Genomic DNA, 16919 nt, shown 5'->3' on the forward strand with positions numbered 1-16919 from the left:
TTAAAGCTCAACATTCAGAAAACTAAGATCATGGCATCCGGTCCCATCACTTCATAGCAAATAGATGGGCAAACAGTGGCTGACTTTATTTTTGGGGGCTCCAAAATCACTGCAGATGCTCATTGCAGCCATGAAATTAAAAGATACTTACTCCTTGGAAGGAAAGTTATGACCAACCTAGACAGCATATTAAAAGCAGAGACATTACTTTGTCAACAAAGGTCTGTCTATTCAAGGCTATGGTTTTTCCAATAGTCATGTATGGATGTGAGAGTTGGACTATAAAGAAAGCTGAGCACTGAAGAATTGATGCTTTTGAACTGTGGTGTTGGAGAAGATGCTTGAGAGTCCCTTGGACTGCAAGGAGATCCAACCAGTCCATCCTAAAGGAGATCAGTCCTGGGTGTTCATTGGAAGGACTGATGTTGAAGCTGAGACTCCAATATTTTGGCCACCTGATGCAAAGAGCTGACTCATTGGAAAAGACCTTGATGTTGGGAAAGACTGAAGGCAGGAGGAGAAGGGGACAACAGGATGAGATGGTTGGATGGCATCACTGACTCAATGTATATGAGTTTGGGTAAACTCCGGGAGTTGGTGATGGACAGGGAGGCCTAGCATGCTGCAGTCCATGGGGTCACAAAGAGTTGGATACAATTGAGCGACTGAACTGAACTGGGAGGTTGCATGTAACTAAGCAAACAAATAGGATGTGAGATTGAGGAGTTAATTCTTAGGTAGATTGACAAGTTAATTCTTAGGTAGATTGACTGCCTTTCCCTAGCCCCCAGCACAAGAAAGGAGTCCAGGGCCCTTGAGGAAGAGAAAGGGACAAACATTTTTTTCTACATTGCTTTGTCTAAGTCACATAAGATGTTTTTTCTTCAATTCTGAGTTGTTATGACAACAATTTTTAAGACTAACTTTCTTCAAGCCCAGAGCTAATGATTACACAACAAAGCAACTCTTGTCCCTAAGTCCTGTGATTTGTGTGAATTTTTTTGCACAGGATGATGAATTCCAAAAAAGCATGTGTCACGTTACAAGCAGAATCAACTACAATTTCAAAATATAATGAATGAAAGCTGCTTCTATACTGATATGTGAATTTAGCAATGTAGTTACGCCATCAGAAAACAAACTACACTGTTTACTCAGCGGGGCTTTCAAAACACTTAAAAAACCTAAACGCATTCTTGTGATTTCTCTGTGCAACAGTTTCAGTGCTCCTATGTCACACAAGACAGAAGCAAAAGACCACAGGATGGTCATCAGCAGAGAAAGGATAGAAGTCTGTGTCTGTGGCCAAGTCTATGCTTGGACCCAGTGGCCCTGCTGTCCTTGAAGGAGACGCCAGCACCAGAAGTCAAGGCCGGCAGACAGAGATGTCAGGGAGACCGGGCTCAGGGAAGAGGCAGGCTTTCACGGGCTCCTTTCTGATGCACGGACACATCACACCTGAGCTGAATGCAGATACTCCCGACTTACCTTGGTAACCTGAGTGAACCTTCTCCACCAGCAGGAGACAGCAGGGCTCAGGCTCCGTGAGGGCCGAGCTGCGCATGTGAATCAAGTAGGGGGTGATCCGGAATGGGCAGTAAGGCCGCTGCAGCTCCCCGGCTTCACCTCCACTGAAGAAGCAAAGAGTGGTTAGTGCTGGTCATGAATCGTCCACTTAGTCCAAGGTGAAACAAGGCCAGGGAAAATGTTCAGTAATTTTCAAGGGAGACATGTCCAAGTCTCAAATGTCTAATATTTATTTACTTTTTAAAACTTTTTAGTTTGTAGTTGGGGATAGACAGTTTCAGGTGAACAGCAAAAGGACTTGGCCACACATATACACGTAACCATTCTTCCCCAAACTCCTCTCCCATCCAGGCTGCCACATAACACTGAGCAGCACTCCCTGTTCTATACAGTAGGACTTTCTTGGTTTATCCATTATAAACAGAGCAGTGTTAAACATATTTATTTTTAAAAGAAGGGAAACGTTAATTTAAATGTACCCAAGGGCAATGATACTTGTTTGTTATTCGATGAGTAAGAGGTTTTCTGGAGACCTGGCTCATCACTCTGAGTGTGAACTGGTCACTGATTCCAGCGTGACTGTCCACTCCTGCTGGGAAGAGAGACAGGCAGAGCCGTCCATCTCATTTCATGTGTCTAAACCAAGCATCACGTAACAGGGTCCCTTGGGACCAGTGTCCCCAAGCCAGCCCCCAGGCACCCCCTCCTCCCCTGCCTGGTGCAGGCCTGGCATTCGGCTCAGCATCACCCACAGTGCCTGGTGGGGGCAACAGCACAACCCTCTCTGCCACCCAGCACAGGGGCTCCTGAGGGCGGGGAGGCTCTACAACGACCCCCAAGATGTTCAGCTGGTTTGACTGCCCAGCTACCAGGAAGAGGTTTCCACCTGGTTCTGACCAAACATCCCAGACTGAGGTTCACGCTCTGTTTCTGCCATCACGCCTCTCCTCTCTGACCATCATGAGCCCGGATGCTCAGGTTGGGTATCTGCTCGCCCAGCAGACCCACCCTCTCTCGTGCTCTCTGCTCTCCTCAAACTCCAGCATCTCCTGCCACTTCTCTGTACTCAGTCCTGACCCTGCTTCCTAGGTCACCGCTCAGAAGAGCGCCCCCTGCTGACACTGACCTGCCAGCACCCGTACTTCCGCTGGTGGCTCTCCTCCCACTTCTGTGAGTGCTTTTCTGGGGTCATCAGGTCTTAGGCTTCTCATCACCACTGATACATCAATGACCTGCGCATCTGTCTCTAGCCCGGCCTTCTCCCCTGAATCCCAGGCTCCTGGATTGACACCTTGCCAGGATCACAGGGCAGAATTCTAGTCAACATTGCACACTCATCCACAACTCACCACATGTTCTCCCCACTCCAACTCTCCAGGCAGCTGCTCATCCTGCAATTTCCTCCACCCCATACATGGCACCTTGAGCCAAAGACCCCACATCTCCTTAACTACTCTCACACCCCAAACTAACCCATCAGTATACAGTTTCTGTAGCTTCCCCTACAGAAACATCCAGAAGATCCACAGTATCTCCATGTCTACCCGCACTGCCTGGTCTGGGACCCACCACCTCCTGGCTATACCACTCCTGCAAACCCCCTGCTCCAACCCCCACCCAGCACAGCACCTATCACAAGCCTTTCATACCATCAACGATATTTCCTTCTAAGAAATGAAAATGCCCTGTCTCTACCCACTGGACATTCCTGAAGCACTGGTGACCCTGTAGCAGCCACTGCCCAAGGACCTGGATCTGGAGAGCAGCCATCTCTGCTGAGCCTGGGATGACAAGTCTGCCACAAAGGAAGTGTCAAAACCACTGAGGACTCGCTGGGCCAGGAGCTAACTTTGTTAGCCTAGTTAACCAGCAGCTCCTGCCAGCCACAGAGGAACAACAGGAACACCTGGAGGCTTGACAAGTACCTTACTGTTAGGATGAGACTCTGAAATAACAATGAAGGAAAGGATAAAGAGCGCTGAGATTTGGTTCAAAATAACAGGGAGAGGGGCATGAGGAGGTGAACAGATGACACAGGCCTGGCCATGGTTAAAGTTATTCATGCCAAATGAGCAGTACATGTCAGTTCATTATACTAGTTTTTATATTATTTTGAAAATTCTTGGGAGTTTTAAAAATAATTAAGTGGCTACCCTGAACAAACGTTTCATCCAGGAGTCAGCGTGCCCTATGGTCTCTGCCCCTGCTTCCTTGTCTTCTCCACCCACTCCATCACCATCCTCCCAGGAGCCAGGTGTGCTGTGCCCAGGGCCTCTGTCCTCTCCCGGAATGTCTTCTCTCAAACACGCTGCTTCCTCACCTCCTTCAGGGCTCTGGTCAGTTAGGCCTCTAACTAGAGAAGAGTTCCTTGACCACCATGAATACACTGGCAACCTCTCCACTGCCCGGAACCCCCTTACTCAGCTCACGGTTCTACAAGGAACTTACTACCACTGACACATGTATATTTACACAGCTGTTTACTATTAGCCCCCATCCTATAGAACACAAAGTCCATGAGGGCAGAACTTCGTTTTGATCCTAGCACCACAGTGCTCGGCTCAGAAAAAGCACCTGAAAGGCACCTACCTATCTGTTACTGGAGTAACAAACACATACGACGCTTACTATTTGGCAGGCACTGCTCTCAGATCTTCATGAACAACTCACCAGCGTGTGACAAAGGGAACCAGCATGGGCCTCCTCCTCTACACCATTCCAGGTTACCCCACCCCAAACATTCGAATACTATTAGCCCAGGTCCCCCCAAGTCCATGGAGTGTCTGAATGATCTATTACAAGGATTTTTCTTCTCTAAATATCAAGGCTATTTATTAACAGGAACTTCAACACTAATGTTGGTGATTGCAATGTCATTTTTAAATGTTTTTTTCTTTTACTATGAAGGGCTCTCCCAGCAGCCCAGTGGTAAAGAATCTGCCTGCCAATGCAGCAGACACGGGTTTGATCCCTGGGAAGGGAAGATCCCCTGCAGGAGGAAATGGCAATCCACCCCAGTATTCTTGCCTGGAAAATCCCATGGACAGAAGAGCTGGCAGGCTACAGTCCATGGGGTGGCAAAAGAGTCGGACACGCCTGAGCGATCAAACAACAACAAACATTAACATGTCATAGTAAACTTAAAGGAGAAAAAAAATCACTAATAAATTCTACCAGAAATCAATTACAATTAAACTTTTGATCTCTTTTTTTCTAGTTCTCTGTCTCTGGACCTTTTAGTGAAAGTTGCTCAGTCGTGTCTTAATTCTTTGAGACCCCACGGACTATACAGTCCATGGAATTCTCCAGGCCAGAATCCTGGAGTGGGGTAGCTGTTCCCTTCTCCAAGAGATCTTCCCAACCCAGGGATCGAACCCAGGTCTCCCACATTGCAGGTGGATTCTTTACCAGCTGAGCCACTAAGGAAGTCTTTAAGTCTTCTCATAAATATACCTATCTTGCTTTAAGGTTGCTCAAAGTTGCAAAAATTAATTTTAAATGTGACTGAAAAACAAAAACCAAACAAAATCAAAAAGGCCCCTAGACAACAGTGGGCTTCAGATCCGAGTGATCTTTCCGGTCTTTTCTCCTATTGCATTCCTATCTACTTTTCTCACGGGTACATGTATCTTCTCAGTCAAAATATAAGAACTCCTTGTAGCAAGAACCAGGTCTTGTCTTTTGTATCCATGGAAGACCTAACTGAATACAGAAAAATCAAAATAAGTGCTAAATAAAATCAGAGGGGTAAACTTGGAATTTGGGATTAACAGATACAGACGACTAAATATAAAACAGATAAAATAACAAAGACCTCCTACACAGCACAAGGAACTATATTCAATTATCACATAATAACCAGCAATGAAAAAGAATCTGGAAAAGAATATATATGTGAATAGTGGTGCTAGTGGTAAAGAAACCACCTGCTAAGGCAGGAGACACAGGAGATGGGGGTTGGATCCTTGGGTGGGGAAGATCCCGGGAGGAAGGCATGGCAACCCACTCCAGTATTCTTGCCTGGAGAACCCCATTGACAGAGGAGCCTGGCGGGCTACAGTTAGGGTCGCAGAAAGCCAAGCACGACTGGAGCAACTTAGCACTAGCATGCACACGTGAACGATGGCACTAGTGGTAAAGAACTCACCTGCCAAGGCAGATCTAAGAGACTTGGGTTTGGTCCCTGGGTCAGGAAGATCCCCTAGAGGAGGGCATGGCAACCCACTCCATTATCCTTGCCTGGAGAATCCCATGGATGGAGGAGCCTGAAGGGCTACAGTCCACAGGGCTGCAAAGAGTCTGACACAACTGAGGTGACTTAGTATGCACATATATAACTGAACCACTTTGCTGCACACCTGAAACACTAAATCAGCTACTGTTTTTTCATGTGCGTGCGCATGTCTTTGTGACGCCATGGATTGTATGTAGCCCACCAGGCTCCCCTGTCCATGAGATTCTCCAGGCAAGGATACTGGAGTGGGTTGCCATTTCCTACTCCAGGGGATCTTCCCAACCCAGGGATAAGCCATACATCAAGAAAAAAATTAAAATATAATCAGAGCCTAACCAACTGCTCCTGGCCTCAGGGAGCCCCCATACTCACCCTATCCTGCAGAAGAAGGACTTCACCAGTGCCAATTCATACTGTGAGGCCACTAGAAACAAAGATACCCGTCAGTGTCCTGCCCTGGGTGGCTCCCCTCAAACCATCACTAACCAAACAGGACACTCTTTTAAGAGACAGAGCTACTCTTAAGATAGGACTCCTCTCCCCTTTATCAAGATCTCATCCCATCCAGGATTTACCCAGGGCTTTCCTGCTGATCAGCAGCCCTCAGGAGAGGCCCTGAGAGCCACTGATGATGGCCTTTCCCTGTCATCTCCTGCAGTTCTGTCTGTGTTTCTACACCTGCCTGCACTCACTGCTTTAAACGCCAACATAGTCATCCTGTGACACAAGTATTTTGCTGGTGATATTCCACGCCCTGGTAATAGTTTGGACATGTCTCAAAAACTTGGAATTTAGACTACATAGAGCTTTTGGGTGTAGGATATATAATACATTTTTTTCATTGTGTTTTCTTTCCTTGGATAAATTTCCCAGAGCTGTGTACTTAAGCGATATGATCATTTCATGACTCTCATAATATGTTGGCAAACTAAGTTCCAGAAAGTGGTACCAATTCAGTGTCATTAATAACATTTTCTCGGGATTTCCCTGGTGATCCAGGGGTTGAGAATCCGGCTTCCAATGCAGGGGAGTTGGGTTTGATCCCTGGTCAGGGAAATAAGATTCCATTCACTGCAAATAGATTCACTGCTCTAGAGCCTGTGCTCTGGACTAGAGCGCCTTCAAGCCACAATGAGGACCCAGCACAATGGAAAGACAGAAATAAATTTTTCCCCTCACAACTCTCATGCCAAAGGTTCTGCTTCAGTTTTATAAACTTTTGCATTTGTTTTACTGATTTATAAGGGGGTAATTCAGAAACTTTTAAATTTGCCCACCTTAGGACACAGTAGGAAACTGAGTCTATTCTCAGGTATTGCTGATTACTTTTGTCTGGTGAGTCTCCCTAATTATATATCTTGAACGTTTGTTCACTGGAGTGAACAGTCCTCAGTTATAGAAACCAAGGAAATATTTTTTTAAAATACACTGAAGGAGAATTTACAATGAGAATTCTAAAGACCCAAAATACCAAATATAGTCCAGGCGTTTATATCCCTGAGGGAAGGATAATTAGCAAGAGTCAGAAACTGGACTTCTGAGTAATCAAGAAAAGTGTTTATGACTTTTTAAAAACCTCCAGTTTAAAAGTAAATGGACTGATGACCAAACTACCATAATTCCTGAAACTGTAAGAGCTGCAGTCCCAGAATCCTGAAACCAGAAGTTCTTACAGAATATCCATGAGAAATAAATGAAAGAACTTGACAAAGTGAGCTGCCCAGATGGCTCAGAGGTAAAGAATCTGCCTGTGATGCAGGAGACACAAAAGACGCAGATTTGATCCCTGGATTGGGAAGATCCCCTGGAGAAGGGAATGGCTACCCACTCCAGTATTCCTGCCTAGAGAATTCCATAACAGAGGAACCTGGCAGGCAATAGTTAAAAGAGTCGCAGAGTCAGACACAACTGAGCACAGTGAGAAAAAGAAGTGAAAAAATAAGGTAAAGAAATTCATTTCTCTAAGATGTCCTGTTGTCTCAACATAAAAACTGTTTCACTCAAGGCTCAAATAAATCATGGAGGAATTAAGGCAAGAGAAGGATGTTTCAAAAACATCCTTAGTTTCCTGATCTGACTTTCAGATCAGATTGGGGAAGCCAGGGTCAGACGGGAGCCGTGCCGTGGGGCCACTTTCAAGTGCTTAGCTTTGTCTGGGGCGAGGTTTCCCGCTTTAAGGTGCAGTCCCAGCGGCCAAGCTGTCAAAGGGGCTCTGGATTCACGTTGCCAAGGTGAAGGCCAGCTCCATACTGACAGGCAGTGTGACACTGGCACCTCTGTGACTGTGGCAGCTCAGAAATGGCTCAGCTCTTGACTGTGGGGGACCTGATTGCCACCCAAATTTCCAGGCCATGCACTGAGGGGCTCTGAGATAGGACTACTCCATCCAGATGCCAGGATCCTCTAGCCTGTGGAGCTTGGACCCCCTTTAGGTGCCTGGCCCAGCTGCTCTCTAAGCTGCACTGCAGCCCAAGCTCCTGTCCCCAGCCCTCCTTTGGCCTTGCTCCTTCCGGCCAGGCCCGTGATGTGGGTTGAGGGCTCCTCTCAACCCCTGTTCCATAACCATAACTGCCCTGCTTCTAAGCAGACACAAATCAACACAGTTACTGTCTCGGTCCACTGGAGAAGTCTTGTGAAGGTTAACTGGGTTACTCCACTAAAGCATCAAGAAGGGATCCTGACAACCAGTAACCACTCAATAGATGACAGCAGTAAAGATAAGCCTTTATGCTGTGGATGCTCCAAACATCCCCAGGGCTTCACTTATCCACTGACTGCTAGGTCCTCTCGGCAACCCTGCATTAACAGGCACGTCAGAAACTAAGATTCTCATTTTACAATGAGAAGCCAGGTGGCCTCCAAGGTTCACGTGTTCGGTCGCTAGGTCATGTCTCTTTGCAACCCCATGAACTGCAGCATGCCAGGCTTCCCTGTCCTTCACCATCTCCCAGAGCCTGCTCAAATTCATGTCCATTGAGTCGGTGATGCCATCCAACCATCTCATCCTCTGTCACCCCCTTCTCCTTGTGCCTTCAATCTTTCCCAAGATCAGGGTCTTTTCCAATGAGTCGGCTCTTCACATCAGGTGGCCAAAGTATTGGAGCTTCAGCTTCAGCATCAGTCCTTCCAGTGAATATTCAGGACTGATTTCCTGTAGGGTTGACTGGTTTGATTTCCTTGTAGCCCAGAGAACTTTCAAAGAGTCCAAGGTTCATGAACGGACGTAATTCAATTTGAAACTCAGACCTTCAGATTCCAAGGTTAAAATTCCTTGCACATAAAAAATACTGCAACTCTACTGTAAGGTAAACTCACCTGCACTATTTATGCATCAGGCATGTGAATTCAGCTGCTTTCCCCAGGAGTCCTCAAACACAGAACGTCAGCCTATGGGATCTCAAACAGTAGACAGGTGCCCACAGTCACTTCCACACCTGGGCGAGAGTGTGCAAGTTCTTGTTGCTGAAGCTGTATTCTAAAGAAAGAGTGGTCAGCTCCTTCTCAGAGGTCTGTATGACAAACCTAAGTGGAAACATGCTCTAACACTGGGCCAGACCTGACAACCACTGAGTTTATACAGCTTCTTATGTCCTCTTAATGTTCTCTGAATTCAAAGGAAGGGACAGAAGGAGGTAACACGTGCATAAGCCAGGAGCAGTGTGGGGGCTAAAAAATGGCTCTTGGGGAGAGTCTGGATCCTTGGGGTTCCTAAGGCAAAAGCACAGTGTCAGGAGTGAACGAGATGGACACCATCTTTATGGAGCAAGTTAATGTTTAGGGTCTGAAAGACAACAATTTCAGAGACTAGTATGTTTTCACAAGTAGGGAAAATATTAAATAATTAGCAAAGATAAGAAGGTGAAAAAATCAGACAGAGACAGTAGGGCGATACTGAAAGGTAAATGAGAAAAGAGCTGGTGAACAGTCCCACGTGTGGGTTCTGCTCACAGTTGTACCTCAGCACCTAGAACAGCTCTCAGCCCACAGAGACAGCTGCATAAATGTCCCCGGGATGAATACATGACAAACAAAAGCAGAAAAACAAATATGGACAGCTAAAGTTTGATAACACATATTTAGGAAAGAGGAAGAAAAATGAAATCAGTGTTTCTGAATGATGGGAATAGGAAAGAAGGAAAGCTATGACAAATCCAGAGAGCATATTAAAAAGCAGAGGCATTACTTTGCCCACAAACTGTCTATATATTCAAAGCTATGGTTTTTCCAGTAGTCATGTATGGATGTGACAGTTGGACCATAAAGAAGCTGAGTGCTAAAGAACTGATGAGTTTGAATTGTGGTGCTGGAGAAGACTCTTAAGAGTCCCTTAGACTGCAAGGAGATCAAACCCCCTTAGACTGCAAGGAGATCAAACCAGTCAATCCTAAAGGAAATCAACCCTGAACAGTCACTGGAAGGACTGATGCTGAAGCTCCAATACTTTGGGCACCTGATGTGAAGAGCTGACTCATTGGAAAAGATCCTGATGCTGGAAAAGATTGAAGGCAGGAGGAGAAGGGGACGACAGAGGATGACATGGTTGGATGGCATCACCGACTCAATGGACATTAGTTTGAGCAAACTCCGGGAGATGGTGAAGGACAGGGAAGCCTGGCATGCTGCAGTCCGTGTAGTAACAAAGAGTAGGACATGACTGAGCGACTGAACAACAACAAAACAGGAGAGAAGGGCTGGAAGAAAAGCAGGGGTGACAGGTGTCTTTTCCAAAGCTTCTACAAAACGTGTACAGAGGACAGAGAGGGTCTGTGGTTAAAAAAAAAAAAAGCTTGTAAAACTGATCTTCACTGGGCTGGGCAGTGGACTGAAAACCAGAAAAAAGTACAGAAATCTGGATCTGCAGGATGAAGTTCTGGGGATCCACTTCACAACAGTGTGAATGGACTTCATGTTGCTGAACCATACACTCAAAAACAGCTGTTGTTCAGTTGTTAAGTCATGTCTGACTCTGCAATTCCATGGACTGCAGCATGCCAGGCTTCCCTGTCCTTTACCATCTCCTGGAGTTTGTTCAAACTCATGTCCATAAAGTCAGTGATGCCATCCAACCATCTTATCCTCTGCCACCCACTTCTCCTCCTGACTTCAATCTTTCCCAGCATCAGGGTCTTTCCTAATGAGTCAGCTCTTACAATGGTAAATTTTGTGAATGTGTTTTTTTACCATAATAAAATAATCAAAATGAGAGAAAAGGGTTTGGGATCAAAAAGAAAGTTGATCTATACTAAAATCTTTAAAAGATGTCTCATGAAAAGTATGAAATAAGATATAAAGGGTAACTTGAGAAAGGATTTTTGTCAGTTCCAGAAAAAACATCTACTTCTGCTTTATTGACTATGCCAAAACCTTTGACTGTGTGGATCACAAAAAACTGTGGAAAATTCTTTAAGAGATGGAAATTCCAGACCACCTTACCTGCCTCTTGAGAGTCCCTTGCACTGCAAGGAGATCAAACCAGTCAATTCTAAAGGAAATCAGTCCTGAATATTCTTTGGAAGGACTGACGCTGAAGCTGAAACTCCAATACTTTGACCACCTAATGCAAAGAACTGACTCATTGGAAAAGACCCTGATGCTGGGAAAGACTGAGGGCAGGAGGAGAAGGAGAGAACACAGGATGAGACGGTTGGATAGCATCACCGACTTGATGGACATAAGCTGGAACAAGCTCTGGGAATTGGTGATGGACAGGGAAGCCTGGTGTGCTGCAGTCCATGGGGTCACAGAGAGCGACTGAACTGAACTTACCTCCCTCCTGAGAAATCTGTATGCAGATCAAGAAGCAACAGTTAGAACCGGATGTATATTGTCACCCTGTTTATTTAAGTTATATGCAGAATACATCATGCAAAGTGCTGGGCTGGATGAAGCACAAGCTGGAATCAAGACTGCCAGGAGAAGCGTCTATAATCTCAGATATGCAGATGACACCACCGTATGGCAGAAAGCGAAGAGGAACTGAAGAGCCTCTTGATGAAAGTGAAAGAGGATAGTGAAAAAGTTGGCTTAAAGCTCAACATTCGAAAACTAATGTGAAGCTAAAGCCCTAATACTTTGGGCACCTGATGTGAAGAACTGACTCACTGGAAAAGACCCTGATACTGGGAAAGACTGAAGGCAGGAGGAGAAGGGGACGACAGAGGATGAGATGGTTGGATGGCATCACCGACTTGATGGACATAAGTGAGCAAGCTTTGGGAGACAGTGAAGGACAGGGAAGTCTGGCGTGCTGCAGTCCATGGGGTCATAGAGAATCAGACATGACTCAGTGATTGAACTAACTGAGAAAGGATCAACAAATGCATGGAAGATGACATGAGACAGAAGATGGCAAAGAAAATTTCGAGTAGGAATCCACCCCCCATCCCCCAGTTCAGGCAAAGCAGCATTTCCAAAGGAAAACAAAACTTTTAAGGAGAAGAAAAACTGGAAAGGGATCTAACTTTGAGACGCTTATCTCTAGAGAGAGAGAATGAAGTCAGTGTAAGAGGAAAAACATTGAATTGTATTCACGTGAAGGAAACAGAGCCTTTGTAGCAATTAACCTGCTATATAGCATGCTGTAATCAAACCGTATTTATAGCATATAATCTGTGAAATTAAGTTGACTAAATGAAAGCAAATTTATTGGACCTTTATGTCATTAGAAGCATTTAAAATGTGATTTTCATCACACTTTGCCTTTTAAAAATAAATAAGAAAAACCATATAATTTGCATTGCTGAATAATGCATTCACTTGTGTACTATTTCTGGTAGAATGAAACTGAGCTTAACCAGGTGAGATAAACATCTGAATATTGGTCCCATTACCTCTTTGTGTCCAGTTGTTCCAGAACGGAAGCTGAGCATGGGCAGTGTGCGTGTAGAACACCCTCATGTCTTGGGGGGCAAGCAGTTCAACAAAATGACAAGACTCCAAGAACTCTTTCTTACAATTCAGGATCGAAGGAGCCTGTTCAGAAACATGCACTAACCTTCCAGAGAGAAATGAAAACACTGCCACAAAGGTATCCTATGAAAAACATTCAAAATAAATGCATGGTGTTGAGATATGACCAGCAACATTTCCTGAATAAATTTCATCTAGATATCTACTATGATCAATAACTTGAAATGTACACACACATACATCTGGCAAAGGTAACAAAACTCTCCAACATACTTCTTAGTTATCACCGTAAAACCTGCATTTTTCCTTCTGAAGTAAGTTCTGCCAAATGATACACCAGCTCATTCTATACCTATTAAACAGTGAATCCCTGGTGGCTCAGACAGTAAAGAGTCTGCTTGCAATGCAGGAGACCTGGGTTCAATCCTTGGGTCAGGAAGATCCCTTGGAAAAGGGAGTGGAAACCCACTCCAGTATTCTTGCTTGGAGAAATTTCATGGAGAATTCCTGGCGGGCTACAGCCCATGGGGTCAGAAAGAGCTGGACACGACTGAGAGTGACTAACAGTTTCACTTTCACACTATATTCTGTGTTCACTCGATTCCTTCCTCTTCGAAAACTGTGCTGTATCCCTAACAGGACGGTCTTCCCTTCGCCTGTGCATATCTAGGCTTCAAGATCAAGCTCTAGATTTTCTTGCTCCAAGATGCTGTCTTTGACATACCTCGTAACAATCATTCCTCTAATTCGTTTCATTAGACATAAACATAATCTACTTATAATCAGCCATGGTTTGTATTGCCTAGCACTGGCATATGTTTTCCTCTCTAGTGTTAATCTGAAGATCTTAAAAGGAAAACGTTTTTCTAAAGCTCTTTTTTTTTTTAAATCTCCAAAGCACTTACTACAATACTATAAACACACTAGTTATTAATAGTGAGAGAGTCATTTCCTAGGCAGGTTGATAGGAAATCTAGGGGTCCCCAAGGAGAGAGGGGTCTGGAATTCTCAAGGAGGAAGAAAGGGCAAACTTTTTTTCTTTCTCCACATTCCTTAGGATTATATAACAATAATGTATCCTGCCTGAGGACAGTCTCTGGATTAAGGACAGTCTTTGGATTAAACCTTCTGGCTAATTCTGTTATCTTAAAATGTAAATTATGGGAGTAGGTCTGATGAGGTCTTTACAACCTCCAGACATTCTTTGGATTCATTAGAGAGTATATAACTTCATTATCAACACTAGCAAGCGGGTACTCTTTCTACCCCCTTCTGATGCCTATGTCAGAAGCTTTCTCTATCTCCTTTATACTTTAATAAAACTTTATTACACAAAAGCTCTGAGCGATCAAGTCTCGTCTCTGGCCCCGGATTGAATTCTTCTCCTCCGGGGGCCAAGAATCCCGATGTATTTGCGTGATTCAACAACAACCTTTCAATAGTAAAACAAGCACGTAACATTAGGGATATCTCGTGCTCCAATATTATAAAATCTTCAAGTTACAATTATGCTGTTCAGTTCAGTCGCTCAGTCGTGTCCAACTCTTTGCAACCCCATGGACTGCAGCAGGCCAGGCCTCCCTGTCCATCACCAACTCCTGGAGCTTGTTCAGACTCTTGTTCCATCTACTCGGTGATGCCATCCAACCATCTCATCCTCTGTTGTCCCCTTTTCCTCCTGCCCTCAATCCTTCTCAGAATCAGGGTCTTTTCCAATGAGTTGGTTCTTCACATCAGGTGGCCAAAGTATTGGAGCTTTAGCATCGGTCCTTCCAGTGAATATTCAGGACTGATTATGTTGAGGTCTACATAAAAATTGGGCTTCCCAGATGGTGCCAGTGGTAAAGAACCTGACGGCCAATGCAGGAGACATAAGAGATGCAGGTTCAGGACCTGCATCAGGAAGATTCCCTGGAGGAAGGCATGGCAATCCACTCCAGTATTCTTGACTAGAGATCCCCATGGATAGAGGAGCCTGGTGGGCTACAGTCCACGGGGTCACAAAGAGTTGGACATGACTGAAGTGACTTAGCATGCACGCACTATACATAAATTAAGTGATCTCCATCATGTCAGCAAAACATGAACCTCAATTATTCTGTCCACATGAAGAAAAGATAAATACTAAATAACTTTCAAAATTTTACAAAAGATGACATCATCTCAACTCACCTGCTCTATAAAATCCAGTTGTTACAACCTGGGTAGTAGGTACTGGAACTAAGAATGATATAAATAGAAATCAACATTTGGAGATTAGAATACGATGCAGGAAATTACTCTGTAGTGTTGCTTTTTTCTTTTCCTTAATTTGGGAGGACTCAGGGATGCTAGGAGAGAGAGGCACCCCAGAACCGAAGCAAAGCCGACTAACACTCATGTGCTGCTTCCTGTTTTCAGATGTTTTCTTTGTCAAGGGCAGGAGAAACTCAAGATGCCTCATTAGCAGTTTTCTCCAGTTGTTTACCTCAAACTGTGGTTACTGAAATGTTCAGTTGTCACTTTTAAGAATCTACATCAAGATAAGGTCCCTAGGAAAAACCACCCCGGCTAATATGGCAAAATTTGTGAATTCTTACTGTGTTTTTCCAAGTGTGCTCTGAAGCAATAGTGGCCAGCTCCTCCAGACTGCACAAGGTCACATCAGCTTGAGGTGCTCTGTTCTGTCTGAGAATCTGGAAAGACTCACTGTTTGCTAAGAAACACAGGAAAATAGGTAGTCTGTTTCACAACAATATCTTTAGGAAGTCATTTTCATCACGATTACAGTTGGCTAATTTTTTTAGGATAAGGGCACCTCGGAATATTTTCCTTGAAAGATCAGTTTTTTCTTTCACGTAAAACACTGACAGCTGTATAACTTAAGATTTTGAATTTATGAATTTGGCATGTTCTGGTTCATAGGGAACGAGATAAATTTAAAGTACCAAAACAAGGTACCGAAACCAAAAATTCTCAATATACACAGAGGGGATTTGTATGGTAGAAACATCACTTCAGTATTCAGGAATTATATATCATCTATGAAGCCACACGGAGAAGGCGATGGCACCCCACTCCAGGACTCTTGCCTGGAAAATCCCATGGACGGCGGAGCCTGGTGGGCTGCAGTCCGTGGGGTCGCTAAGAGTCGGACATGACTGAGCGACTTCACTTTCCCTTTTCACTTTCACGCATTGGAGAAGGAAATGGCAACCCACTTCAGTGTTCTTGCCTGGAGAATCCCACCGACGGGGGAGCCTGGTGGGCTGCCATCTATGGGGTCGCACAGAGTCGGACACGACTGAAGTGACTTAGCAGCAGCAGCAGCAGCATGAAGCCACAGAGGTTTGTGCTACAGAATGTGCATTTTTAAAATCTCTTGGGAAGAAAGTTGTCAAAAGAAAAGTGTTTATAACCATTCCATTTTAATTTGGTAAATTCCTGACATGACATGACTGCATTTTAAAAGTCCAACTATTTTCCCCCCAATAATCACAGAAGACAATATTCCTTTAAAAAGTCAATCTCCAAAATGTGGTTATGCCAAACTCTTACTCTCCCAAAATAAAGCTGCAAAATACTGCAACAAAAATACTAAACTATTACACAAATAGGGCTTCCTGAATGGCTCTGTGGTAAAGAATCCACCTGCCAAGCAGGAGACGCAGATTCGATGCCTGGGTTGGGAAGATCCCCTGGAGATGGGCATGGCAACCCAATCCAGTATTCTTGCCTGGAGAATCCCATGGACAGAGGCGCCTGGCAGAGGCAGTAGGGGTTGCAAAGAGTCAGACACGACTGAAGTGCATGCACACAGTGCTAATCTGAAAAACTAAGATGCCAGTGGCCTCAGTGTAGATTTACTCATCTCACATAGAACAGCATAAAACACTCAAAACATTTCTGTGCCTAAAACCAAGCAGACAACGCTTCTGGCCTGGGTGCCATCTATGAGCAGTGATGTTTGTGCAAGACTGTATTTTCTGGGCAGCCCGTTTACCTTGTACCCTGTGTACACAGAGAAGGGCATAGTTAAGGGCATCCAGTGTGCTTGGTTTACTATGTCTTTCCGATGGGAAGTATTTTTTCATTTCTTGGACAACCGTTCTAAGTTCTTCAGAAACTCTTTCAATCTTGCTGTTCACTGTAAGATCAAAAAAAAAAAAAAAAATTCTAAATTCACATTTTGGATTACAATAGGTCAGTTTTCATTGAACAGCGTATTTCGGGCCATGCCTGCTTTCTGAGCACTTAACATGAATCAGCT

General features: G+C 44.6%; 1 protein-coding gene across 1 annotated transcript in view; it reads right to left on the reverse strand.

Annotated features, from left to right (window-relative positions):
* PER3 (period circadian clock 3) overlaps window positions 1–16919 on the reverse strand; it is a 69454-nt gene that overhangs the window by 51456 nt on the left and 1079 nt on the right. The window contains 6 exon segments of the mRNA XM_010849939.1: window positions 1489–1631; window positions 6134–6185; window positions 12592–12793; window positions 15250–15365; window positions 16653–16783; window positions 16785–16796. Of these exon segments, the coding sequence (XP_010848241.1) occupies window positions 1489–1631; window positions 6134–6185; window positions 12592–12793; window positions 15250–15365; window positions 16653–16783; window positions 16785–16796 (656 nt within the window).

This window comes from Bison bison, unplaced genomic scaffold, assembly GCF_000754665.1.
Source record: "Bison bison bison isolate TAMUID 2011002044 unplaced genomic scaffold, Bison_UMD1.0 scf7180017864289, whole genome shotgun sequence".
NCBI classification, from domain to species: Eukaryota; Metazoa; Chordata; class Mammalia; order Artiodactyla; family Bovidae; genus Bison; species Bison bison.